Raw genomic sequence first — 26,932 nt, 5'->3', positions numbered from 1 at the left:
CGTGCTTCTTTAAAGCCCAGCTGAGGTGGCTCCTCTAGCAGGAAGACTCTTTCCCCCACCCCCAGCCTAACGCAGCCCCTGAAGCCCACCACAACCATTGCGCTTACCCTAGTTAACCAACATTGTGTGCTTATCTCCCCAACTCTCCCTAAACTATGAGCCCCGTGAAGGAAGAAGCTGCACCTGACTCATCTCTGGGCCACACACAGGAGCAGTGAAGATGCTGATTTCAGTCCTTTATTAAGCCTTTTCTCTTACCAGGTATTGTTCGAAGAGCTTTAAATATAATACTTAATTCTCTGGGCCCCTCGGTGACGCAGTCAGTTAAGCGTCCGACTCTTGGTTTCGGCTCAGGTCATGATCTCAGGGTTGTGAGATGGAACCCTGCACCGGGCTCTGAGCTCGGCAAGGAGTCTGCTAACACTTCTCTCTCCTTCTGCCCCTCCCCACTCTCTCTCTCAGATGAATAAATAAATCTTTAAAAAATTTCACAACACCCCATAAGAAGGTACTATTATCATCCTCATTTTACAGATGAGGAGACCAAGGCACAAGGAGGTAAACTAACCTCCAAGGGCCACACAGGTTGTAAGTGACAGAGTGGGAACTTGAACCCTGGCAGTTGGGCTCTGGAGCCCACACACTCTCACCTCCCAACTCAGAGGTGCTTCCTCCCCCATCCCCACAGGCTGCCTCCAACCTCATCCCCCACTCCACCTGCCTGGCCCTCCCCTACCCCAGGATTCATGGAAAAGGAGCAGTAGGTCCAGACTGCAGACTTGCCACACACCGCATGAACACTACCTGAGGTTACGTCATCTCCAAAGATGCCTGACACTTCTCCTGACTCACCAGGCCCTCGACAGCTCACTCAGAGACCAGCAAAGGTTCCATTCCACCGTCCTCGACCTCACTAGTCAGAATTCCAGGTCAGCATTTATCCCTACCCCAGAGGCTTGGTGCACCCTGTCTGTCCACCCGAGGACCCTCTGCTCCAAGGAGGTTGAGGAGGGATCTGGGCTCATTTCTGGAGCTTATGTGTTGGGTGTCATGTACCTTTTTTGGCAAGGGTTTTGAACCTGGGGCCCACGGCGAGAATTCAGGGGGCCATGAACTGGGAGGGGAAAAAACATTTACAAGTTCTTTTCACGAACCCCTACCTGGTATTCAGCATTCCCTTCAATTCCAAATGCAGGCAATATGCCACAGTGGTGCCGTGCTAGAAATTGCAGCTCTTTCCCTATCACATTTCAGCTACTGTCGGCACAATAAAATATTGTTCCCGCTCGTCACAACTTCAAAATTATGGTGCTTCGATTAGACTTACTGCCAGATCTTGTTTTCCAGTAAGTGCATTGATAGAAGAACCCAGCTACAGTTCAGGAGAACTGGTTTCCTTTGCGATCCTGTGTATTTTACTTTACACAATTAAAAACAGGATTCTGAGGGCACCTGGGTGGCTCAGTTGGTGAAGTGTCCAACTCTTGATTTCAGCTCCTCCAAGGACCAAGCCCATCGGGCTCCGTGCTCAGCGGGGCGTCTGTTTCTCCCTCTGCCCCTCCCCCTGCTCATGCTCGCTCTCTCTCTCTCAAATAAATAAATCTTTTAAATAAATAAATAATAAAAACAGTATTCTGAAAAGGTGTTCATGGGCTCCCTCAGGCTGCCCAACGGTTCTGCAATGTAGAGACGATTTAGAAGCCCTGTCCTGAGGAGTCATGTGTATCCCTACCACAATCTCAAAGGCAGGTGCTATTATCCCCACTCTCCACAGAAAAGCTAGGCTTGAAAAAAACAAGTCTTAAACAGGGGCGCCTGGGTGGCTCAGTCGTGAAGCGTCTGCCTTCGGCTCAGGTCATGATCCCAGGGTCCTGGGATCGAGCCCCGCGTCGGGCTCCCTGCTCCGCGGGAAGCCTGCTTCTCCCTCTCCCTCTCCCCCTGCTTGTGTTCCCTCTCGCCGTGTCTCTGTCAAATAAATAAATAAAATCTTGAAAAAAAAAAGTCTTAAACAGAAGTGCGACTTGGGGAGTCTCTGACCTGCCCAACGCCACCCAGCAGCGAAGGAAGGAAGCTAGAGGTACTAACACTGCGTCAGGCTCCCCCAGAAACCACCTCAAGGAATGACCTCGAGAAATGGACCGCCCACAGGCCTCAGCAACTTGCAGTGTGTTTTCTTTTAGCTACCTTGAACAGAAACCAAAGTTCAGGAAACTTCCCTCAGGCCTCCCCCATGGCCCCACTCTAAGCCAAACCAAGCGACAGAGCATAACCCCTCCCCACCTGCAGCGCTCTGGTTACAAAGCGCTTTTACTTTCTTGTCTTGCGCTCATAGCTACTTGGGGTCCACACTGCATGGGAAGGGTTCAAACCCACAACTCTGTCTCCAGGGGTCTGGGAGACCTGGTTCCAATCCCAGCACAGCCCCACCCTAGCTTTGAGGGCACCTCTCTGAGCCTCGGTTTTGTCCTTTGGGAGACGGAGCTAATGATATACCCACCCTGCAAGACGATTTTGAAAATGTACACAGCATGCCCCTAACCCCTGTATCCAAGAGGAGATCAAACATTTGTATTTCTCCTGCACCCGTACTGTTAGAGAGCACCTGGCAACTTACAAAATTACCCCGTAAGTGCTTTTTGATCAGTCAACACCAACTCCTTTGCAGTTTCTATCTATCTAGGCCGTTCTTTTTTGGCAAGAGCTGTTCCGGACACCCTGCTACTATTGCTCACTTATTCAACAAATAACCACACAGCACCTTTATGTGCCAGGGGCTCTGCCACATGCTGGGGGAGCGAGGTTAATAAAGTCCCTGACCTTGTGGAACATGAGGTCCAGGCGTGGGAAGACAAATAAACAGGCCAATGTTAAATGCTCATGACAATTAAAGCTACAGAGAAGAGTTACAAGGAAACTGAAACCGGAAATGTGGCAGGGAGTGATGGCCCTTCGGGCAGGCAGCATTTAAGAGAAACAAGAAGGAGCCCGCCATGGGAACATAGAAGGTAGGTAAGCGTGCACCAGCAGAGGGTCCAGAAAGGTAACGGCCCAGAGGTGGGAACAAACTCAGAATGTTCGAGGACAAGACAGAAGGCCAGTGTGACTATAGCACTAGAAGTGAGGGCAAGCCGAGTAGGAAGCAAGTTTCGACGGGACGAGTAAGGCTGGTTAGAAGGCTACCTGCAGGCCAGACCGGGGAGCCAGCACTGCATTCTGTGTGTGTCAGGAAGCCACTGGAAGCTTTTCCGCAGAGGCGTGACAAGGTCCCATTTAAATCTCAAGAAGAGGGGCGCCTGGGTGGCTCAGTCGTTAAGCGTCTGCCTTCGGCTCAGGTCATGATCCCAGAGTCCTGGGATCGAGCCCCGCATCGGGCTCCCTGCTCCGCGGGAAGCCTGCTTCTCCCTCTCCCACTCCCCCTGCTTGTGTTCCCTCTCTTGCTGTGTCTCTCACTGTCAGATAAATAAAATCTTAAAAAAAAAAAAAAGCCTTTAAAAAAATAAAAAAAAATAAATCTTGAGACGATCCATCAGGCTGCTGCACTGAGGGTAGATTAAAAGAGGGGAAGCTGGGAGAAGAGTTAGCAAGCTACTGCAGTGGTCCGGGCCCAGATCAAGGTAGGCAGTGGAGAAGATTCAGGAACATTCTGGAGGTTATGGCCACCATAAGCATGCTGTCACACCAGTGGTCTTTATAGTTTTCAAATTCTCTTTATTTGAGTCTCACAGCACACCCAGGGAAGATGGGACTGAATCGGTGAGGCCATTTCACAGAACAAGAGACTGAGGCCAAGAGTGACAATATGATTATGCCCCAGAACACACAGCTAGTGTGTGCTGGAGCTGGGAATGAAACTCAGGACTTTGGACTCCCTGCCCTAAGTTCCTCTGCCTGCAGGCGGACAGGGCATGACACCGAATTCTCCAGAGAACAAAAGCATAGATGAACCTCTGTAAACCCCAGAAGGGTCACAGCCTCAACCTCCCCTGCAGCCCTCAGAGCAAGTGATCAATGGATGCTCGCTGGCTGTCCCCAGCACTTCGGAAGACATGGCTCTCGGTCCCAGGGAATGTGGGACCTTCCCTTTCCAAGTCACAGTGTGGACAGGGTAGGAAGAGCTGGAGGGCAGGTGACCCCTCCACTTTCTTCTTCTGCAAAACAGGGACTTCTTGCCTTTTAAAGGCGTGTCAAGAGGATTCATGAGAATATGGGCCAAAGCACAATACAAATGATAGATAATTGAGGTTTCCGGAGAGATAAGAGCTTCATGGAGACTCAAAAGAACTCGTGGGGCGCCTGGCTGGCTCAGTCGGTAGAGCACGCGACCCTTGATCTCAGAGTCGCGAGTTTGAGCCCCACATTGGGCGCAGAGATGACTGACTACCTAAATAAACAAAATACCTTGAAGGCACCTCTCTTGCAGCGCGGCAAAGACCTTGGGCTCAGGAATGCAAAATGCCTGGCCCCCTCTGACCCCCTGAGTCCTGGCTCCACCACAGGCTGGTGATCTTGGACCCTGTCTCCTCATCTGCAAGATGGGGCTGCTAAAACTCGTTCCTGCCTCAGAGAGTTGTTGAGTGGATTCAGGCAGAGAAGGCCCAGAAAGTGCCAAGCACAGGGCTGGCACATGGCAGCCTTAAGTACGTGGTGGCTGGTGTCCCGAACGGCCACTGCTGCCATCAAGCTCGGGGTGGGGGCCCAGGACCCGCGCCTGGACTGAAGTCGGCCACAGCCAGCTTCTGAACGCAGCAGTGGCCCCCACAGCCTGATGGGGAAACAGTGCTCACACACCTGCAGAAGCCATCAGGGCGCTAGCCGAGAAACAGACTTCCTAGGGAAATAAATAAGGCAGGAAGGAGCCCCGTAGCTGGTGATGACAGAGAAAGGAAAGCGAGCCCGTTTTCTATGGGCCATTAAACATGATGAAAGGAGCTGGCTTCTGTGGGGGCTCCTGGGAGCTGACACATAGCAGTCACTTCATCAGCCCAGGCTGAGGCTTCGGCTTGCAGCCAGACTTCCTCAGAGGACACCTCCACCTCTGCCATCTGAAGTTACCACTGCTCTCCTGGTCACTCCCTCCGCCCCGTCCTTCCCAATCCCTAGTCCCATGCAGAGCCAACTCAAGAGCCAGGCTGCCTGGCTCTGCTCTCCAGCTCTGCCGCTTAACCTCCCTTGACAGTTTCTTCATCTGTAAAACGGGGACAATTATAGTGCTTCCCCTGTACGGCTGCTGTGAAGATTAAGTAAGCTCATCTAGGAAAAAAGCGCTCACAACAGGGCTGGGCTATAGGAAACGCTGGCTTGGGTAATGACTACATGATTCAAAATTTTAAAACCCCTCCACGTGTAGTTCCTCTCAGCTGACTCTCCTGCCCCAATTCCCAGGCACTGGGCTTCTCCCTACAGGTCACCATCACACACCATCAAACCGCTGGGCTCATTTTCAGAAAGGGAAATTTGGGCCCAGAGAGCCGAAGGGATGTGAACTCATGCCTGCCCCCCACTCGTGGCAGGACCAGATGATCTGCCACTTCCTTCTTCACACTGCCCTACCTTTGTCCAGCTCACTGCCTCTCCTCAGGATGCCTTCTCTGGCCTTTCTGAACCCACGTCCCAAATGTTCAAATGGCACTTCTAGGAAGACCTTCACCACAGAGACAAAAAAAAAACCCCCAAAAACCCTTCCTCCCCTACACTGGAGTATAATTCAATATGACAACACGTTGGCTGAATGTGTCCTCCTGGCATCTCCACTGGGGCCTGGGGCACAAGGGGTGAATCAGACCCAGTGTCTGCCCTTGGAAAGCTCAGGTAAATCACCCGTGTGTCGTGTGTCGTTCAAGGTGTCGAGCCAGGCACCCTCAGGCACTGAGGAAGAGAACTTAGATTCCACACTCAGAGCCCAGTCCTCTTTCACCACCATTCTGCCTTCTCCAGGCATGCTTCCAGAAATCTCCTAAGTCCTTTCACTGGGCCAGCCCCGTGAGGCCCTGGGATATAAGGGAGTTCAGTAAAACTCCCCCACCCCCATTGCATTTGCCAAATCAGACTGTCCTGGTCTCTGTTCTTTGTCTACACATTTGAAATGGAGGTGAGCCAATTCTAACACCAATCCTGACGTAGTACACTCAACAGTCACATAAGCCTGGGTTCCAATCCAGCTGGCTGACATCAGGCCAGCCACATGAATCCTGCCTCCCTCAGTTTTTCCATCTGTGAAATGGAGATAAAAATGCCACCCCCCTCATGGAACCACTCTAAGAGTCAGAATATCCGTCAGCCTCCCGGCACAGAAGCAACTATGGCCAGCCCAGGAATTCCTTTCCGCTTCTCTCCCCCAGCCAAACCTCCCCATTCTGTCAAGCTCAAAATCCACTTGCCGGAGGAAGCCTTTTCTAACTTTTCCAGGTTACCCCGAGAGCTCTCTCTTCTGCTCCCTCCCACTGCATTGACTCCAGTCCTGAGCACGTCTTGGTCCTCTCATGGGTTCTACTAGAGTTGACCTTCTCTTTCCAGCCAGAATCTAGGTGACAAACTCAACCCCAAGCCTGCCCCACAGCATCTCACCATGCTCACAGAAGGCGTTCAAAAACTAACTTGCTAAGGTGGCCCAGGCCTCTGGGAAAGGCTGAAGATTTGGAGTCTGGAAACTAAGTGGGAATCCTAGCTCTGCTATGTGACTTTCCAGGGGGACATTCAATTCTAGAAGCCTCAGGTTTCTCATCTGGAAAATGAGGATTGAATAATGTCTACCTGACATGGTTGCTATGGAGCACAGAAGAGGCAGCATATGTGAAAGCTCTTTTGTTATACACTAAAAAGTTCTATTTAAGGGATTATTATTTTCAGAGTCTCAAATCCAAACCTACTGACGCCTTAACTTTCTTATACCTAGAGACTAGCTCATCCCACAGAGCTTCTTAGCCCCAAATAATCCACCTACATCTGCATTCTTAATTGTCCATCCCAAGCAAAAAGCCAACGGCCTAGAATTCACAGCCTCCATGGAACACAAACCTGGTTCCAGCTCCGGGACCACAAAAGCTCTCTCCCAACCTCAGATCTCATCCCTCCTCAACACAGGTTTCTCCTTCCCAGCTTAAGGTACCCCATGCCTCAAACCCGCCACAATAGCATTTTGGCCAGGCATCATTTCTACCTCGCAGTCCAATTTCTATGGGAAGTCCAAATGGGGAAAGACGGACGACTTTGGTGGGTATGGCTGTATGTGGAGAGAGGGGCAGTAGTAGTCTTGGTAGCAGAAGTAAAGATTCCGCTGGAATTTTGTGTCCAACAGTTGCTAAATGTACTATAATTATCCCATTTGTGTGAAAATCCAAGGATCTGCATTCTGCTATTTTCATGGGACTGGATGAATTGCAGATGCTGAGGGAAATGGTAAGAAGTTGGGGTTCAAAATCTAGTACCTAGACACCAAAGTCTCTGTGAGCAACCCCAGAGAACTGAAATCCCCGGCAAAGCTGCTACGGGCCCCCAGTCCCCCAGTCCAGGCCCATGCCCCTTCCCCAGCCCCCGACTCCCCAGCCCCCTTGCCTGGCCCCAGCCCCTACTCTCTTCCCCATTGATGCCATGTTGGCACCACAGCCATCAGGGGCAGAGAGAACGTTTCGACGTTTTTTTTGTTTTTTTTTTTGTTTTGTTTTCCTCCTGGGAAAACTGCTTTGTCTCTGTGAAAGACCCCCAAACCAGACACCTTATAAACATCCGAGAGCCAGAGAGCCTTCCCTTAAAACACCCTTTTAAAGGGAAAGAGGGGAAAGGAGGCAGCAGGCCCGGGGAGGGAAGGTGGGGGAGTCTCTGAGGCCCGCTGAGGGTGGGAGGAGGGTCCGAGGCCCGGGTCAGTGACTACGGGGCGCCCATCTCCGGGGGGCGCCCCCCCAGGCGCTGAAGCTGCCCTCCCCCCACCCCAGTCCCCGCGCGCTCCCAGCCCATCGACCCGCCCCGCTCAGGCCTCGGAGCCCAGGGATGGATCTCGCGACCGGAAATGCCCCCCTGCCCAGACCGCGCCCCCCTTTCCTGCCGCCCCCTCCCCCCTGGCCGGGCCGCAGGCCCCGGATCCCCGGGCTCGCGTGGCCGCCGCAGCCGGCAGAGGCGACCCGTCGGCGGCCGCGGTCCTCGGCCCTTGCTGCGGTCCCTTCAACTCTTGGCGCTGCGGGGCCAAGGCGCACACAAAAGGAAGGGGCGCGCTGCCAGAGACGCCCCTGCCAGCCCCCTCGACCCCCTTCGCGGGGGCCGGCAAAGCGTCCGCACACCCCAAAGCTCCGGACGCCGAGGCGGGAGCCCCCCACGGAAGAAAATTCCGAGGCACCCTCCTGGGAGCTGCAGGGGCGGCCAAATCACCCAGCGGCAGGTGCCCCCGGCCGCACAACTTTGAAACTTTGGGGCAGGGCACGGGGACGGGGAGGGGGAGCCCCCAAAAGGAGGAAATGAGGATTCGGCGGCTCTTTATTTCTGCAAAATGCACTTTGCGGGTGGCCCCGCGCAGCTCCGGCCTGGCCAGGGCTCCCCGCGCCTCCTCCCGGCCCGGCGCGGTCCCCGGGCGCCCCCGAGCCCTCCCGCGCCGGCCGCCGGGACCCCGTCGGGCCCCGGCCTCTGCCCCGCCGGGCTCGGGCCGCGCGCAGCACTCACCTCGGCCGGGCTGCGCTCCCTGCGGGCCTGCGCCGAGCCCGATAAATGGTATGCTATGACTAGAGGTATGATTACGTTATTATTATTAGTAATAATAAGAGTAAATGCTATTTAATTACGGGCGGCCGCATCCTGCTCCCGGCGCCGCCGCCCCGGCAGCTCGGTCCATGTGGCTCCGGAGCGCTTTACTTTCATTTCCAGCCCCCTCGGCCGGCCGCTCGCGGGAGCACCCGCTGGAGGCACCGTCTCCCTGCAGCTCTTCCTCCTCGGGTCCTAGAGCGCGGCTTCCCTCGCCTCGCGCCCGGGGTGGGCGGCGCGGGCTGCGCACCTGGGGGCGGGGAAGTCCCCCTGCCCCGCGGAAAGCTCATGCCTGGAATCCACCTTTATTTTCTTGAAACGTGGCTTTCCCTTTTAGGGCTTTTTCGTTGGGCAGGTCTGATTTCTGGGCTGATGCTGGTCAAACTCAGCGCCTCGGCCCTTCCCCATAGGTGTAAAAAGCCCCCGCGGTGCCAGGTGCTTTCAGAGAGGGCTCCCCCGAAACCCTAGCTGCTTTGTGCCCTTTTCACCAATGAGGACTGGAGGCTCAGAGAGGCATCAGACCCTCAGTCGGCTGGTGTTTTATGTTGGAGATCTTTCCCGAAAGGATTTGAGGCTACTTAGACGACCCAGTAGGTAAAGAAAGGGAGATGAACCAGAGAGACGGGCCGTAAGACATCCCTGGCACTGCCTCAGAGCGAGTCGGGCCCAGACTGGTTTTGAATCCAGAGCTTCTGATTCCAAATACAGTGTCATCCCCGCTACCACCGCCTGCACTGAATCCACAGTACTCCCACACCCCCGTGAGTGTTCTCTCAAATGTCCTTCTTTCTCCCTCCTAATTTCATACACACACACGGACTTATATTTATACACACACATACTTACAGGTGTGTATGTATGTCTCTACACGTGAATATGTGTGTGTTTAATTTATTGAGGATCAGCTGTGAGCCCGATGGGCTTTGTAAATGTTATCTCTTCCCCAAACCTTTGCGCCAGACACATCTGAGGAGCTGGGGGTATATTGGTGGGACAAATTTTTTTTAAAAGATTTTATTTATTTATTTGACAGAGAGAGAGCACAAGCAGGGGGAGCAGCAGAGGGAGAGGGAGAAGCTGGCTCCCGGCTGAGCAGAGAGCCTGACATGGGGCTCCATCCCACTGGGATCATGACCTGAGCCAAAGGCAGATGCAGGTTCCCCTGTGGGACAAATTTTTAACATTTAAACACAACACAGTAAATGCTAGTAGGGCAAGAACCTGCAGATGTGTCTGCTTATTTAATTCTCACAATGATCCTGGAAGGTTGGTTTTATTTATTTTTTTAGATTTATTTATTTGAGAGAGAGAGAGAGAGAGAGGATGAGTAGGGGGAGGGGCAAAGGGAGAGGGAGAGAACAGGGTCCCCACTGAGCGAGGAGCCCTGGGTGGGGGGGAGGGCTTGTTCTTAGGACCCCAAGATCATGACCTGAGCCGAAATCAAGAGCCAGATGCTTAAACAACTGAGCCACCCAGGTGCCCCTGGAAGGTTGGTTTTCGCTTGCGCATTTTATAGACAGAAGACTAAGGCCTGGAGATTGATTTGTCTCACGTGGCAATTCTGACTCCAGAGCCTGTGTGTTTTATATGACCTCCCACGATTTTCTACTATCTACCTTAAGGAAGCCTTGGGGGGGGGGGGTGCGGGGGGGAAGGCACCTGCACCATCAGATGTTCTCAAACTCCTTTTCCTGTGAATGCTTTCTGTCCCCCTGATACTCTAAGAAACAAAAAGGCAGCCTCTGGCATGAAGAGGATGGACATTTATGTCCAGAAATGAAAAGCAGAGTCCAGAGACCCTCGGACTTACTGCAGAGCAGGGTTGGCTTAAAATGAAGATTTCTAATCCCCTGCTCTCAAGAGATTTGAATTCAGCATTTCTAACAAGTGCCCCTTGGGGATTCTGATATTTCATGGGAAATCAATCCCTGGGTCACCTGGGATAGACCCAAGATCATGGGTCAAAGGCAGCCACAGGCGGAGCCTGGCAATTTAGGGGAGCTGGGTGATGTGCTGGCATTGGAAGCCCAGGGTGGGTCCGAGTCTCAGCTCCCACCTCTTGCTAGCTGGGTGATGGTGCACAATCTTACAGCATCATCAATTTCCTCATTTGTAAAGCAAGGATAAGAATATCTTTTTCTTCTTTTTTAAAGATTTTATTTATTTATTTGACAGAGAGAGACACAGCGAGAGAAGGAACACAGGCAGGGGGAGTGGGAGAGGGAGAAGCAGGCTTCCCGCCGAGCAGGAAGGGAAGGGCCCGAGGATCCCAGGACCCTGGGATCATGACCCGAGCTGAAGGCAGATGCTTAACAACTGAGCCACCCAGGTGCCCCAAGGATAAGAATATCTGATAAATATGCCCCTTGTACGATGCACAGTGAAACACTCTTGACAATTGATCAGATTAGGCACCACTGTTACTATCACTCCCATGTTATGGAGGAGGATGCTGAGGCCCGTTGGATCCCCACATCTTGCCTCAAATGAACTAGCTGGCAAACGATGTGATTCCACCATCCCAAGCGGCCAGCAAAAGAACACATATCCTTAAAAGACTGTCCATAATTTAAAGGGGATTCAGCTGGACACCCCCCGCCTTTCGATTTGACACCAACCAGTTAAACTGTCCATGCTGCCTGAGATGGTAAATGGGCCTTTACAAGATGTCAACCCTATGTGGTGGTGCTTTTGAGAGAAAACCCTCGAGGCTGGTACCAGTAGGGTGTTTTCTGGGAAGGCCAGTGTTACTGGGCAGCAAATGCTCTGTGTCCACACCCTGAAGCCTAAATAGCAGCAACACCTACCACGTCTTATTTACTATGAGCCAAGTACTCTGTACATGTTGATTCTCTTATCCCCTCCCCCCTAAAGCCCTATAAGGTAGGGATTGTTTTGCCCTGGTTTTGGGTGAAAAAAACAGACACAAAGCAAAGTGATTTGGCTGAGGCCACACGGCTAAGAAAGAGGCAGAGACAGAATCCAGACCCAGGCCTGTCTACCTATAAAGCCTGACCCCTGCCCCATGATGTGGACATCTTAAGTTTGGATACATCCCTGATCACCCCTAAGGACCAGTCCCCGGAGAGGGTTGCTGGAGAATGGGAGTCAGACACTCATGCTCTCAACTTTGAGGAACTGAGCGTTATGTCATTCGGTTATCTCTTCTGCAGGGAGCACCTCCTCTGCTGAGCTCAGGCCTGCCATGGTCAGGCCCTCAGAGATGCCTTGTTACCTTCTGGCGGGGAGGCTATGAGTGCATGGCAACCTTTGCCACAAGCATGTGCAATGTTCATTCAGTCACTCAACAAACATTCGTTGCAAGGCCTCATGCTGGGTCCTAGAGAAACCCCATGTCCCCACAGCTCTAGCATATTTCCATGTCCCAGCCCTCCAGCAAGGGATCTTAATTTGGGGTTTAGGGAAGGGCCCTGAAGATGTGATGCACAACTTGAGGCTCAGGTCGGTGATAATAAGAGCACTTTCCCAACAGGGTCATTGTGAGGATTAAACAAGTCCTTGCATGCAAAACGTTGATAACTGTGTGATTAACTAAAAATAAATAATAAATTCTTCTGGGAACTAGTCCAGAGAATTCAGATTCTCAAAGGTGAGAGTGACTTAAAAAGAGAGAAGGGGAAGGGACTCAGAAACCTAGAGGCTGAGATAGGCTAGTCCCCAGACTAGCATACAGGGCAGGAAATGCAATAAAACACGGTCACGTTGTTCCCAACATGTTATTACAAAAATGTCCAAGCATACAGAAAGCTGAGAGGACTGAGCAGTGAATATTCACATGCCCTAGGTCATGCTATAATTGTAAACATTTTGCTATGTCGCTCAATCACCTACTCATTCATCCATCCGTCCACTCATCAACCCACATAACATTTTTGTTCAAAACAAAACAAAAGACAAAACAGGTTACTTTTAACTTATTCTTTTTTTTTTTTTTTTTAAGGAAACTCTTCACCCAATGTGGGGCTTGAACTCACGACTCTGAGATCAAGAGTCACATACTCCACTGACTGAGCCAAACAAGCACCCCTTAACTTTATTCTCTTTTTATTAAGATTTTATTTATGTATTTATTTATTTGTCAGAGAGAGAAAGCACAAGCAGGGGGAGTGGCAGGCAGAGGGAGAAGCAGGCTCCCTGTGGAGCATTCTGGGATCATGACCTGAGCTGAAGGCAGACGCTTGACCGACTGAGCCACCCAGGCAACCCCCTTAACTTTATTCTTAATGCTCTTTTGCATTTATACTATTTTTTAAAAATTTCCGTATTTATTTATTAAATATATTTTTTGTTTATTTGACAGAAAGAGAGCACAAGTAGGCAGAGTGGCAGGCAGAGGGAAAGGGAGAAGCAGGCTCTCTGCTGAGCAGGGAGCCTGATGCGGGGCTCGATCCCAGGACCCCGGGATCATGACCTGAGCCGAAGGCAGATGCTTAACTGACTGAGCCACCCAGGTGCCCCTGTCAATAGTTATTTAAAAAATTATTTCCATTTTGGAACAAAATAATTCTTTTTTTAAAGATTTATTTATTTGGGGCGCCTGGGTGGCTCAGTCAGTTAAGCATCTACCTTCAGCTCAGGTCATGATCCTGGGGTCCTGGGACTGAGCCCCACGTGGGGCTCCCCACTCAGCAGGGAGTCTGCTTCTCTCTCGCCCTCTGCCCCTCCCCCCACTTATGTTCTCTCCCTCTTTCTCTCTCATATAAATAAATATATCTTAAGAAAAAAGATTTATTTATTTGAGAGAGAGAGAGCATGCAGGGGAGAGGGCAGAGGAAGAGGGAGAGAGCATCCCAAGCAGACTCCATGCTGGGTGTGGAGCCTGATGTGGGGCTCCATCCCAGGACGCCGAGATCACCACCTGAGCTGAGACCAAGAGTTGGACGCTTAACCGACTATGCCACCTAGGTGCCCCCAGGAACAAAAGAATTGCTTTTTTTTTTTTTAAAGATTGTATTTATTTGAAAGAGAGAGAGAGAGCGCAAGCAGGGGAAGCAGCAGAGGGAGGAAGAGGCTCCCCACTGAGCTGGGAGCCCGATGCGGGGCTGCATCCCAGGACCCTGGGATCGGGACCTGAGCTGAAGGCAGATGCTTAAAACCAACTGAGCCACCCTGGCGCCCTGGAACAAAATAATTCTTTTTTTTTTTTTAATTTTATTCATTTACTTGACAGCGAGAGAGGGAACACAAGCAGGGGGAGCGGGAAAGGGAGAAGCAGGCTCCTGGCTGAGCAGGGGCTCGACCCCAGGACCCCAGGATCATGACCTGAGCCACCCAGGCGCCCCTGACAAAAGAATTCTTAAAAGAGAAAATAATCTACCAACAGTATTTGGTATCAGGAAACTCTCCAGAAACTTTAGACCAGAATCTAACCTCCTCCATAGACAACATCCTTTTCTGTCTCACTCACCTTTGGATTCTCAGAGCCAGAACAGTGCCTGGTACATAGTAGATACTCGATTACTATTTGTGGGGGGAATGAATTATTTTAATTATGGTTATTTATCAAAGTTTAAAAAGGTCATGTATTCTGATGGGGAGCCCTGAGCTTGAACCCAGGGGAGAATGTGGTTTGAGTGGCCTTTAACAGATGTTGTAGCAACCCCTTCCCACCAGGGGAGGTGACCCTTGGGGGTGAGGGAGCAGGCTCCCCTGCAATGCTGAGAGGCCAGGCCCACCTTTCTCTAGGGGCCCTAGGCGAGCACCCGCACCCGGATGGGTCTTGGGAATTTCTCTCCACATTCCTCACATGTTTGGCATAATTCAGGCCTTTGTTTTTGATCTCACTAAATGGCAAGTCTGCAGCCTTAGTAGTTCTTAGTACCAGTATAAATATTGTTATTTATTCCATTTACAATTAGCAATTAAGTTTGTTTTCAGGCACCACAATGGAATTTAAAACACTCAGTTAAAGTAAACCAAATGAATCAGAGGCAGCCTGCTTTTCTCTTCAAAACATTCTTTAAAAAAAAAAAAAAAGGGAAAAAAGCTGCATAACAGAGACAGAAAGGTCTAAAACATTCCCCTTTCCCCTTATACCCACCTCATACTCACAAAATCACTTGTTTTACATGTGTGTTGAAAAGGACCCGAGAGATCTGGCTTCTGCTGTCCCTTATATTGGGGCGCCTGGCTGACTCAGTTGAAAGAGCATGCCACTCTTGATTACGGGGTCATGAGTTCAAGCCCCATGTTGGGCATAGAGTTTACTTAAAAAAAAAAACAAACTACTGTCTCTTGTCTAAATTACTGTGTAATTTGGGGAGGTTACTTAACCTCTCTGGTCCTCAATTCTTTGTGTTGAAAAGAAGAAAGGTGTGACCTGAGATGACTCAATCCATGGGTCAAAGGCTATGATTGCATTTACTGGGCACGTCAAACTACCTCTTAGGTGGTAACTTGAAAGGGAGAGAGTTGGAGAAAGAGGAGAGATGACAAATGCGTTGCTTGGAAAGAAACACTGATGGCTCTGGACTCCTCTGACACTGTGTACCATTGGGTAACCTCCTTCTCTTTTTAAATCCCAGTATTTGGTGCCTGAGTGGCTCAGTCTTTAAGTGTCTGCCTTCGGCTCAGGTCATGATCCTGGGGTCCTGGGATCGAGCCCCACATCGGGCTCTCGGCTCTGTCAGAAGCCTGCTTCTCCCTCTCACACTCCCCCTGCTTGTGTTCCCTCTCTCACTGTCTCTCTGTCAAATGAATAAATAAAATCTTAAAAAAACAACAACAGTCTTCCCCCCCCTTTTTTTAAAAGATTTTATTTATTCATTTAACAGAGAGAGGCACAGCGAGAATGGGAACATAAGCAGGGGGAGGGGAGAGGGAGAAGCAGGCTTCCCGCTGAGCAAGGAGCCTGATGCGGCGCTTGATCCCAAGACCCTGGGATCATGACCTGAGCCGAAGGTAGATACTTAACCGACTGAGCCACCCAGGTGCCCCGAGTGTTCCCATTTTAAAGTGGTTTGAGATAAGAATCTAGATTCAGGAGTAACAGAATCTGGATTGCTAAGGGGTGATGTCTGGCTGGTTTGGTGATTTTGAGCTTTGAATGTGAACATGTTCAGGCAGAACATTTACTCTCCAATTCTCCACAAGCCCCACCAGGCTCCCATTACCTCCTAACACCTCTCTGGCCCTTGAAGTTTGTTGTTTCTTTTTCTTTCTTTTGAAATTAAGTAGGCTCCACACCCAGTGTGGGGCTTAAACTCACGACCCTGAGATCAAGTCACATGCTCTACCAACTGAACCAGCCAGGCACCCTGAAGACTGTTGTTTCTTACTAAGAATTCCCTTCCAATCTTGAAAACCCTATGATCCATCAGCTAGGCGAGGACAGGGAAGATCACCTAAGATGTCCTACCGTCCGCCCTCCTCTTCCCTTTGGGAGGTCCTTGTCAGAGGGTCAAGGAAGGCCTCAGGAAGGAAAACTGGAAAGGAAGGCTGGGGACCACCCCAAGGAAAATCCACACTGATTTGATAGGTCCTAGCTGTAATCAGCACAGGAATAGCATCAGGCCTAATTGGGAGCATCTCAGCCTTCTCAGATGATGACTCATTTTAAGCAAACATCCAGTGACCCTGCCTGGAATCCAGTTCAAACGAGGAAACGTGAAGCACTTACGACAGGTGAATCCCGGAAAAGATGCTGCAAAGATGGGCACAGTACCTGCCCCAAAGCTTTCCCAGGTTGACAAGGACGCCGCCAATAATACTATTAACATTGTGAAAAAGTCTTCAGAGCTGCAGATCAACCACTGTGGGGCCCAGAGGAAGGTGACTCATTCTGGACAGTGGTGTAGAAAAGCCTCCCGGAGGAGGTGGCATTTGATATGGGCCTTGTAGGCAGAGGAGGAGAGGGAGGGTGGAAAGAAGACCCACATCTCAGTAGTGGTGTAAACCAGGGTATGGGGCTTGTTTTCTCATCTCTGAGCTGGAAGGGGTGCAATGATGCCTGCTTCCTTTGTGGTTGTAAAGATTAAATTAACTGTGTGTGAAAAGATCTGGCACATAATATATTTAACTTTCAATTGCAGGTAAAGCAAAAGCATGTGCGTGGGCCAAGTTGTGAGAGGTGACTTTGGAGAAGGCTGCATATGTTGATGGTGATTATCTCTGGGTGCTAGAGTTTCTCGGGTAATGTTTACTTTTCTCTTTATCCTGTTCTATGTTGGTTGAAGTATTTATAGCAAACACATGTTATTTATATAATGGATAAAATGTTCTTTGCGAAAAGAAAAAAGAAAAGCTATTTGTGTTCTGATACCTAAAAAACTCAAACCTAGGGAAAAGTGGCAAAAGTGTTCAAAGAACTCCCATATACCCCCTCACCCAGATTCACTTATTTTGAATATCTGGTCACATGTGTGCTCTATGTATATACACATTTTTTGAACCATTGGCAAGTCAGCTGCGGATATCACACCCCTAATTATTTCAGCATTCATTCCCAAGAACAAAGGCAGTCTCTTACATAACCCAGCACAATAATAATCAATAAACTTAACATTGATACAATACTATCATCTAATATACAGTCAAGTTTTGCTATTTGTCTCCATATTGCCCTTTACAGTAATTTCCTCCCCAGTCCCGGATCCAGTCCACGACCATTCGTTGCATTTAATTGTCACGTCTTTTTAGTCTCCTTTAATCTGCAACAGTTCCTCAGATTTTCTTTGTCTTTCATGACACAGACATTTTTGCAAGAGTACAGACCAGTTATTCTGTAGCAGAAGAAACTGAAACTCAGTTTGGGTTTGGCTGATGCTTCCTCAGGATTAGACTAATTTTATGCACTGCTGACTGCGTGGTGACGCTGTGTCCTTCTCAGTGCCTCACATCAGCAGGTGTGCAATGGACGTCAGTTTGTCGTATTACTTATGTTAACGTGGACCATTTGGTTAAGATGGTGTCTCAGCTTCTCTACCTTTTTAATTATCAAATAACTTGCGGCTGTTTATGTGAAAGACTTCGAATAGCCTTTCCCTTTCATGGGAGAAAAAAAGCGAGGCTTTCCTTTGAGGAAATGGATACCTATTTCTTGCCGAACAGACCCAACAGCTCGCCTTCAGGAGCAACAGCCTTTCTCAATAAAGTTACGTGAGCGTGAACCTTTCCGGAAGGGCTGAGTCGGCTGGACCGCAAGGCATGAAGGGAATTGTAGTCTCCCTGGGCGCCCGGGGTTACACGCCGCCCTGTGGCCTCCTGGAGAAAGAGCCAGAAGCCGAAAAGGGAGGGCGGCCGAGGGAGCCGGCGGAGGCGCGCTGGGACGCGGTGGATCACAGGACTGGTAGTTCACGGGAGCACTACTGCCGCGGTCGCCGCGCCCCGCGCGGAAGAACTGGACTACCATACCCAGTAGGCCACGCGCGCGGGGGAAGGGGAACCCGGCCTGGGCCTCGAACAAATCAAATCGAAGGAAAGAAACTGCCGGCTTTCAAAATCCTCCTCCTCCGCCATCATCCGCCGCCGTGCGGGGAGCAGGTGGTGTCGGAGACGGGAGTGGCGAGAACTGCTGGGAGAGCTGACGGGAGAGCGGGCCGGGCATCGGGACCTCTGGGCTCAGAGGCGGCGACCCCGACCTGACCTGACCCGGACCCTACATCGTTCCCCGCCCCTGCCGGGCGGACGCGCGCGCTCAGGTCGCCCCACGCGGCGGCGCCGCCTGTTTACGGTAAGGGTCGGGGTCCCTTTCCTTTCCCCGTCACCTGCCTGGGTTGGGGGCGGGGGGCGGCGCGGCCTTGCAACTGGGCGAGGACGATGTGGCGCCCCGGAGCGCCTTCTGCGTGCCTCCTCGGCCTTCTCCCCTGCGCTTCGACGGCCAAGCGCGGAGGGGCTGAGGGACGGGGTGCTGCGGGGCGCAGCCCCCTTTCCCAGATGGGGAAGCTGAGGCTTGGAGAGGGCGTCTGGCGCAGCTGCCCACCGTGGCGTCTCCCGTTGGCGTCGGTGACAGCTGGGGGCGGTGCGCGTCCGCCGGGGATCCCGGATGGGGCTCCCGCGCCGCCCGCCTGTCATTTGCGGCCCGCACTCGCGCGTCGCTCCGCTGCCGCCGCCTCCCAGTAGTCCCACGCCCGTGGCCCCTGGGATCGCCGTGAGCCACTGCTGACGCCTCGCAGGAGCGATGGATGTGCACCTGAGAAAATCTGCGACTTGCGTTCCCAGAAAGGAGAGGACTGCTTGTGTCTTTACTATTTGTCTTTGCTCTGCTGCTGACCCTTTGCAGAATTTGGGCAAATCAAGCACCTCTCTGTGCTTCGGTTTCGTAGTCTTTAAAGTGGGTGGTGCGTGTGTATTGGACTGAGGAATAGGCCCTTTTCTAGCTGAGAAGTTCTGTGTTCCAATAGGAACATATCTGGGAGCCCCACCACCATTTTTCTTGCCTCGGATTGTCCCATCCCACAACTGCGAGCGATGGCGGGGTTTCAGGCTCACGTTTATTCAGTTTCATCTCTTCATTCTTGGAGCACCTTCTAGATGCCAGGCCTTAGGTTGCGTATAAGTGATCCTGTCAAAACATCTGTCAGAGCCTGCTCTTCTCTGTTAGAAACCCACCAGTGGCTCTCCTTTTCGCTCAGAGTAAAAGCCACATTCTTTAAATGGTCTTTGTGACTTGGGCCTCTTGCTAATTCTTTCTCATTTCTTGCTTTCTTTCTCCTTCCCTCTCTGCCCTCCAGCCCCACTGGCCTCCCTGCAGTTTTTCTAATCTCCCTTCCCCCCCCCCCCCACAAGAGCCTTTGCTTTTGCTATTCCATTTGCAAGAATACTCTTCCCGCCCTCCCCCCCCACATCTGCCTGGCCCAGGCCTTGATATCCTTCAAGTCTTTGTTTCTTTCCTAATAATATCTTCTCTAACCATTCTGATTTGTTGTGGGTTTTTTTTGTTTGTTTGTTTGTTTGTTTAAGTAGGCTCTATGCCCAGTGTGGAGCCGAACATGGGGCTTTGACCTCATGACCCTGAGATCAAGACCTGAGCTGAGATCAGTAGTCGGACGCTTAACCAACTGAGCCACCAGGCACTCCTCTAACCAGTCTGTTTTAAATTGCAACCCCCAGAAAACTCCTTACCCTTTTCTCTGTTTATTTTTCTTCTTATCACTGTCTTAAGATACTACATATCTTGTTTAGAACACATGCTCTAAGGGGTGCCTGGCTGGCTCAGTTGGTAGAGCTTGCGACTCTTGATCTTGGCGTTACGGGTTCGTGCCTCACATTGGGCATAGAGAATACTTAAAAAAATAAAATCTTAAAAAAAAAAAAACACTTATTTTAAGAGCGTATGGTTTTTTTTCATTCACTGCTGTGCTTCCGGTATCTGGAACAATGTCCAGAACACAGTAGTACACAATAAATTTTCTTGAATGAATGGACACCTCCTTACCCAGAAGAATGATTCATGCTTACTGGTAAAGAGAGGCAAACCAGGGTGATCAGGGTTAAGATAAGGAGAAGGAGCCCAGAGGAAGCCTGGGGGGATTGAGAGGTTTGGGGGGCCATCACAATTGTAACTTGAGGATGAATAGATTGGGGAAGAACATGTTCTGGATAAGACGGAGTCTCTGTGGGCACCTCCTGGTTCTGTCCCCCCTATCAGTCTTCCTTGGTCTCCCCCGATGACCTCTTTGGGGAAATGGAGTGGTCCTTTCTTCCAGTCTGCTGAGTTCTGCCAAGCTGGAAGCTCCTTTCTTCAGTAACTCTGCCCTGGATCTATTGTGATGGTGGCTGTTGTGATGTAGAGACCTCTGGTCTCCTAGGAACCCCTGAGGTCTGGCCGCCATGGGTTGCCCAGTCTCCTGGCCAAGGTTGAAACTGGACGTGCAGTGGGCTGCCCCTTGTGCCCCACCCCCAGAGACATGCCAGCATGGGTGGTGGGGCATTTCCTGGGATGGATGACCTGGATCCCATAGCCATCTTAGTCCTGTTTGAGGAGTGGGACCCTCAGACAGAGAGCAGCCAAGATGATCAGGCAGGTGTGTGCTTGGGGCTCTTTGCAGCTATTGGTCTGGGACTCAACTGCCATTCACTGGTGGCCCAGAAAATGGGCAACTCACATGGCTATGCTTGGTGTCCCAGCTGGGGCATTTGGGCAGGGGAGGAGTTAAAGTGAGTTAGTGACTGTCCAGAGGCTAAAATGTGATTTTACTACATTCTTGCCACTTTCTCCACCTTTCTAGAATTGTTCCCTCCCTAATGCTGTTTTCATTTCTCCCAGTGGTTTAGCTGTTGGAGTCTCCATAGTTGGGGGAGAGGGGGTCAAGCCCCTGAAAAGGCTGATGTCCTACCCTGCCCTCCCCAGCCGGGGGTCCCCAGGAGACTCCTCTCTCTTAATGAAACTTTGTCCTGCTCAGTTTGCAGATTTCCAGGGGAGCCCAGCAACGTGGCCAGCATGGCCTCTGAAGACATTGCCAAGCTAGCAGAGACGCTTGCCAAAACCCAGGTGGCCGGGGGACAGCTGAGTTTCAAGGGCAAGAGCCTCAAACTCAACACTGCAGAAGATGGTGAGTTCCTGCTTGGGCTGGCCCAGGGGAAGAAAGGGAGTGTGCAAATGACCACTTACTCTTACTCGTGTTCCGGCTTGTTTAGCTGCATTATTACGTTGTTTGTCCTAGTAGTTCTGTGAGATAATCTTTGGGCCCGTCTCACAGTGAAGCTCAGAGATGATGTGTCCACAAGCACATATAGGCTTCCCTGCTAGTCATCATGTTTTTGGAGGCCATCCTTGCTGGTGACAGCTTAGGTGGGAAGGGCCCCTTTATGTCTTAGAGGGAGAGGATAGTAAACAATGAGTGACCATGACAGCAGTGTCAGGATATAGCCCCTGGCTTCCTATCAGGTCTTTACCACCATGATCCCAGGCTGGTCTGGGAATACCGGTTGCCTTCTCCAGAGGTAAGGCCTTCCTGGAGGTCCGGTCCATGCAACTGAATGCTCCTGGGAGAGGGATGGATGTTCTTGTCTATGTAGAGGAATGAGGACTGGCGGGAATTAGGAACCAGAATGCAGGCTCTATCTTTTCATCCCTAGCCAAAGCATGGCTAACACTGGTCAATCCTGAATCCCCTGGTGTTTGGAAGTGAAGGCACCTACGTCAGTACTTGCACAGCCTCTTGAGGTTCAGGCCCAACCAGGGAAACTGGTCTGGACTTGCCTGGTTGTCATGGAGTGCAGGCAGGCTTGCTCCCCTGCACTGGCTCAGAAACTGCTTTGAGTCCTGGGGTTGCTGGGAGCGTGGCCATTTAAAATTTATAGAGCTCCTCCCTGTGCTCTTGTCACTTTCGATCATGCATTATCCGGAAGGGAGGGAGGGAGGAAGGTGGAAATGTTACCATTTTTATAAATAAGGAAAAATGATTTGGAAGACCTAATTTGCCCAACGTCATACAGCTGGTACATAGCAGAGCCAGGATTTTAACAGAGTTCCAGCTGAATCCGTGTTCCTGTGTTTCTCAGTAGACCTTCAGCTCGGTTCAGTAAACATGAATTTGCTATTAAATGCCATTCACTGAATGCTGAGTCAGGCTGTCTTAAGTGCCATGCACGTAGTATCTCAGTTTATTTTCACAACAGTCCTTGAGGTGGGTTTCATCCCCATTCTGTAGATTGGAAAATGAAAGCTGAGGGAAGTGAAAGGACTCACCTAAGGGCGCAGCTAGAAAGCAGTGGGGCTGGGATTAGAACTCAAGCTTGTCTAGCCTTAAAATCCATGCAGATCACCACTTCACTGGCGCAGGCTGGACATGCTGCCTCCATTTTTAAGTCCCCAGGGATGCCCAGCTTACAGCCCCAGCCTCTGAGGAGCTCCTGTCCTGGAGTAGGAAGGAGGTACTCAGATAACTACTGGGGGCAGAAGGTGAAGGTTACTCTGAGCGACATGAACAGAAAGCTGTGGGAAGTACGGCGAGGGAAAAGGGGTCACTTCTAGTTTAGGAGGGCCCTGGAAGTCTCCATGGGTGAGGTGGTGTTTGAACTGTCCTTGAAGGCGAAAAGGCACTAGAGGCAGGGAGGATGACATGAGTTAGGCAGAGGAGCTGAGACACGTAGGGTGGGCATGGGAGAGAAGAAATCAGGATGCCATAGGGAGCCCAGTGCAGAGGCCCTTGAATGCTGTGCAGGGGAGCCTGGCAGCCAAATCCTGGGCCCACAAAGGGCCTCCATCTTGGCTGCGAGTGAGCCGGCCCCGTCAGGAGAGAGCAAGGGCCTGTGTGAAGAAGTCAACAAACTGATGATTGGAACAAGGCTCTTTTCTCTCCCCAGTAAGTCATTTAAGGACCAAAGAAAGGCCTTTCTGCTTTTCCATGGCTGCATGGTGACCACCTGAAGCCTGTCACTGTGTGAGGTGGTAGAGGCTGAAAAGCAAGCCCTGCTGCTCAGCCTCCTGACAGCCGGCTATCCGGCAGTGGTTGGGATGCAGCCCTAGCCTGTATTTGAGTTACACAGAACTCCACACGGATTGAAAACGAATGAGAGAGGCCACCCAGAGTGATCCCCCCACTCTCCTCTCCCTGCTCTTCCCAGTTGGTGCTTTTTCTTCCCAGCTCGCGTTGTGCCTGTTACTCTCCCCAGGGCTGAACTTGCTCTGTGCGTGCATCACTTGTACGGCAGAAGTCTTCCCTTGGGGCTCCGGCACCTCTGTTGCCTGGCTCTTAAGGATTGCGCAGACATTCCCATGAGCGGCTGTCCCCCCTCCTTGTTCACCTGGCCAGTCCCTGGGTGTTCAGGGGCCTCCGTTCTGGAGCAGGTCTTCCAAAGCGCTGAGAGATTATTTCAGCCCTCGAGCAGCGCACTGCGTGCCGGTCATGGAGGACACCTGGGCACCTGGGACCCAGGGGAGGAGGGAAGGGATTGAGGGGCTTCCTGCGGGGGTGGGGGGGTCGGGGGCTGCTCCATAAAGTCCACGATTGTGCACGGAAGCAAGGATTTGGGGAGGAGCTCGTGGATAGAGTTTTAGAAGACCAGTCTGAAGCCTAGCTCTCCTCTTCTCTTGAATTCCTGGGCAGAGTTGCTTCATTCCTTGAAACGTCAGCTTCCCCTTCTAGAAAATGGAAGGCTCATACCTGTCCAGCCTTCCTGGTTGTGAAATGAGAAAAGGAAAATAAATGTTGGTCACCACTTTCTGGCTGTGTGATCTCAGTAGGCATGTACGTGCTCTCTCTGTGTCTCAACTTACTCCACTGTGAGATAGACGTAATAGTAACTAGGCTGTGTCGGGGAGAATGCTAAGCATTCCTCTCTGCGGGGCATGGTAGTGAGCTGAGGCCAAGTCCTGGCTGGAGCTCATGACCCAGTGAGGAAGGGGGTATGAACAAAGTCTCCACATAATGACCAAGTCATCACTTAGAAGAGTGTAAAATTGTGGCAGGCAATGTCTGTGGGGAGACCAGGGCTGTGAAACCTGCCAAGCAGGATCTGACCTGGCTGGGAGTTCAGCAGGGGTTCCTGAGGAAGTGTCACTGTGGCCTAGGGAGGGAGCAGTGTTCAGAGGCCCCACTGGGACAGCTTCTCTGCAAGCTCCTTACGGGTTGCAAAGCACCACCTTTCTGAAACCCTTTCTGTGGCCTTTGTCACCTAAAAGGTCAAGTCCAACTTTTCTCTCCTGTACACATCTCCATTGCCTCACCCCACTCCGTCTTGTGCCAGCTAGGCTAGATGGATTTTGTCTCATGCCCCTGTGTGTTTTTGTTCAGATTGTAAAATTAACACGTGCTCATTATAGAATACAGAAACACTGAAAGAAGGCAAAAAACCCACATCTTCATTATCTCACACCCCAGGGTACAACTACTATTAATTTTGGTGCATTTTTCTTTCTAGCTTTTTTCCTAACCATAGCTGAGTTCCCCTTTCCTCCTCCTCCCTCCCTCCCTCCCTCCCTCCCTCCCTCCCTCCCTCCCTCCCTCCCTCCCTTCCTCCCTCCCTCCCTCCCTCCCTCCCTTCCTCCCTCCCTCCCTCCTTCCTTCCTTCCTTTCTCTCTCTCTCTTTTCTTTCTTTCTCAATTAGGATCATAATTAGAGATACTTTAAAAGCTGTTTTATAACCTGATACATTAGGAATAAATTGAGCAGATGATGGAAAAGCACAGAATCACCCATAATGGCAGCACCTAGAGATAATTGTTTTAACATTGGGTTTTTATGCTTTTAGACCTTGGGGGGTGTGTGTGTGTGTAAGATCGAATATATAGCATTTTATTTTTTATTTTTATTTATGTATTTTCTAATAGGTGTAACATTTTAAAAGTGTGATCAGATCAAATACCCGTGGGAAACCCCATTTTTCACTTGTCACTATGACATGAATATTTTCCAAGTCAGGTAAACACCTGTGTCACCATTTATAATGATGTCAGTGTAACTGTATAATGTACTCCAGTGAATTAATCTATTCTCTGTTGATGGACATTTAGCTTGTTTGGAATTTTTCATCATAACAATACAGTAGTGAACGACACCCCACACATGATTCATGTAACTCTGAGAGGCTTTATGCTGTTGTACCTGCTGGTCCTCTCACTTGGATGCTCTTTCCCTGCTTGGCCTCTTATTTATTTATTTGTTACTTGTTTATTTGAGAGAGAGAGACAGAGATAGTGAGAGAACACGAGCAGGAAGGAGAGGGAGAAGCAGGCTCCCTGCTGAGCAGAGAGCTCTACGTGGGACTTGATCCCAGGACCCTGAGGTCATGACTCAAGCCGAAGGTGGATGCTTTTTTTTTTTTTTTAAGATTTTATTTATTTATTTGACAGAGCAAGAGAGCACAAGTAGGGGGAACAGTAGAGGGAGAGGGAGAAGCAGGCTCCCCGCCAAACAGAGGGCCCGATGCAGGGCTCGATCTCAGGACCCTAGGATCATGCCCTGAGCTGAAGGCAGACACTTAACCATCTGAGCCACCCAGGTGCCCGCAACCCCCCACCCAAGGCGGATGCTTAACCAACTGAGCCACCTAGGCGCCCCTCCCTGCTTGGCCTTGTGCATTCCCTGCAGAGGGAGGCTCCACACACACCACCATAAGGTGCCCTAAGCCCCTTGTTTGCCCCACGTGGCGGATTTCTTTCCTCCTTTGGCTCCCAAGCCTTCCATCTGAGCCTGTTTTAACACTCAGTACAGAGGAATTTTCTTTGTACCCGTGTCCCCTCCTAGATTGTGAGCCCGCCTGATTCTCCCTTGCAAGCCAGGGCCCAGCACGCAGCAGGTATACTATTGCTGTTGGAATTGTGAGTGATGAGGTAGTGGCTGGACTCTCTTCTGCCTCAGCTGTTTGTGACTCCCAAAATCTAAGTTTCTGTTCTTTGGTCCTTGGCAGCCAAAGACGTGATTAAAGAGATTGAAGACTTTGATGGCTTAGAGGCTCTGCGCCTGGAGGGCAACACGGTGGGCGTGGAGGCAGCCAGGGTCATCGCCAAGGCCTTGGAGAAGAAGTCAGAGTTGAAGGTGAGATCTGCATGGTGAGCAGGCCCAGACTGGTTGGGGACAAGCTTCTACTCATGCCACCACAGCCCCTGCCTATGTCCAGACCCTCCTAGGTCCTGCCTTGGTGGTGGTCACCACAAACAACTCCTCTTGCTCTGGCTTCCCCAGAGCACACAGCACTGGCCAGGGCCCCTCTCCCTAGGTGATGTGTCCATTTGGATCCCCCAGTAACAGACAGGAGTGTCAGAGGTTTATCAGGTAATATGCATGAAAGATAAAGGGGGAAGAAGCAGAACTGGACACGGAGAGCCTTCAGCTAGCATTGTAGGTTTGGCATCTGTGAGGAGGGAAGGGCACAGAATTGGCCACCAAGCCTTGGACTATGGAGCTGTTCTGGCAAGCGCTAAGCCTCCCCAGCAGGGAGCTCCAGAGCAAAGACTGCCCACAGAACAGTCGTGTATTGGACAGAAGTGGCCAGACCTCAGCTCAGATGCTGTGGTGGGTTTGGGAAGGTGCTGCACTCCTCAAAGCTGAATGGCTGAGTCTTTCTTAAAGTTTAGATCCAAGTGATGCTCCTCTTTGGCTGATACAGAGATCCTTCTATTCCGTTGTGTCCTAAAGGGGGTCCCACTAAACAGCAGCCCTTCAAGATGCTCTGTGAGAAGAGTTGGGGTATCAGGTGTTGAAAATATCAGGAGAGCGTCCCTGCACACTCTCCATTCCTGGGACTCCTAGTGTGCATTAGCACATAAAGCCGCTGCAGAGCGTTGGGGGAGAGACCTGCTTTT

General features: G+C 51.0%; 2 protein-coding genes across 3 annotated transcripts in view; one reads left to right on the top strand and one right to left on the bottom strand.

Annotated features, from left to right (window-relative positions):
• ZC3H7B (zinc finger CCCH-type containing 7B) overlaps positions 1–8,927 on the bottom strand; it is a 56,559-nt gene extending 47,632 nt beyond the window's left edge. For both annotated transcript variants that reach the window (XM_028115304.2, XM_028115306.2), the window contains exon 1: positions 8,647–8,927. The gene's annotated coding sequence lies outside the window, so the exon portion shown is untranslated. The remainder of the gene's footprint in view (positions 1–8,646) is intronic.
• A 7,907-nt stretch (positions 8,928–16,834) lies between these two features.
• Positions 16,835–26,932, top strand: part of RANGAP1 (Ran GTPase activating protein 1) — a 32,742-nt gene continuing 22,644 nt past the window's right edge. The window contains exons 1-3 of the mRNA XM_028115441.2: positions 16,835–18,415; positions 21,087–21,236; positions 26,038–26,165. Coding sequence (XP_027971242.1) covers positions 21,125–21,236; positions 26,038–26,165 — 240 coding nt within the window. The 5' untranslated portion in view covers positions 16,835–18,415; positions 21,087–21,124. The remainder of the gene's footprint in view (positions 18,416–21,086; positions 21,237–26,037; positions 26,166–26,932) is intronic.

The sequence above is a fragment of the Eumetopias jubatus genome, unplaced genomic scaffold, assembly GCF_037043125.1.
Source record: "Eumetopias jubatus isolate StellerSeaLion01/CBP00866 unplaced genomic scaffold, mEumJub1_p1.0 scaffold_8, whole genome shotgun sequence".
In the NCBI taxonomy this organism is placed as follows: Eukaryota; Metazoa; Chordata; class Mammalia; order Carnivora; family Otariidae; genus Eumetopias; species Eumetopias jubatus.
The sequence above is the reverse complement of the archived record's forward strand: the minus strand, read 5'-3'. Positions and strand labels throughout refer to the sequence as shown.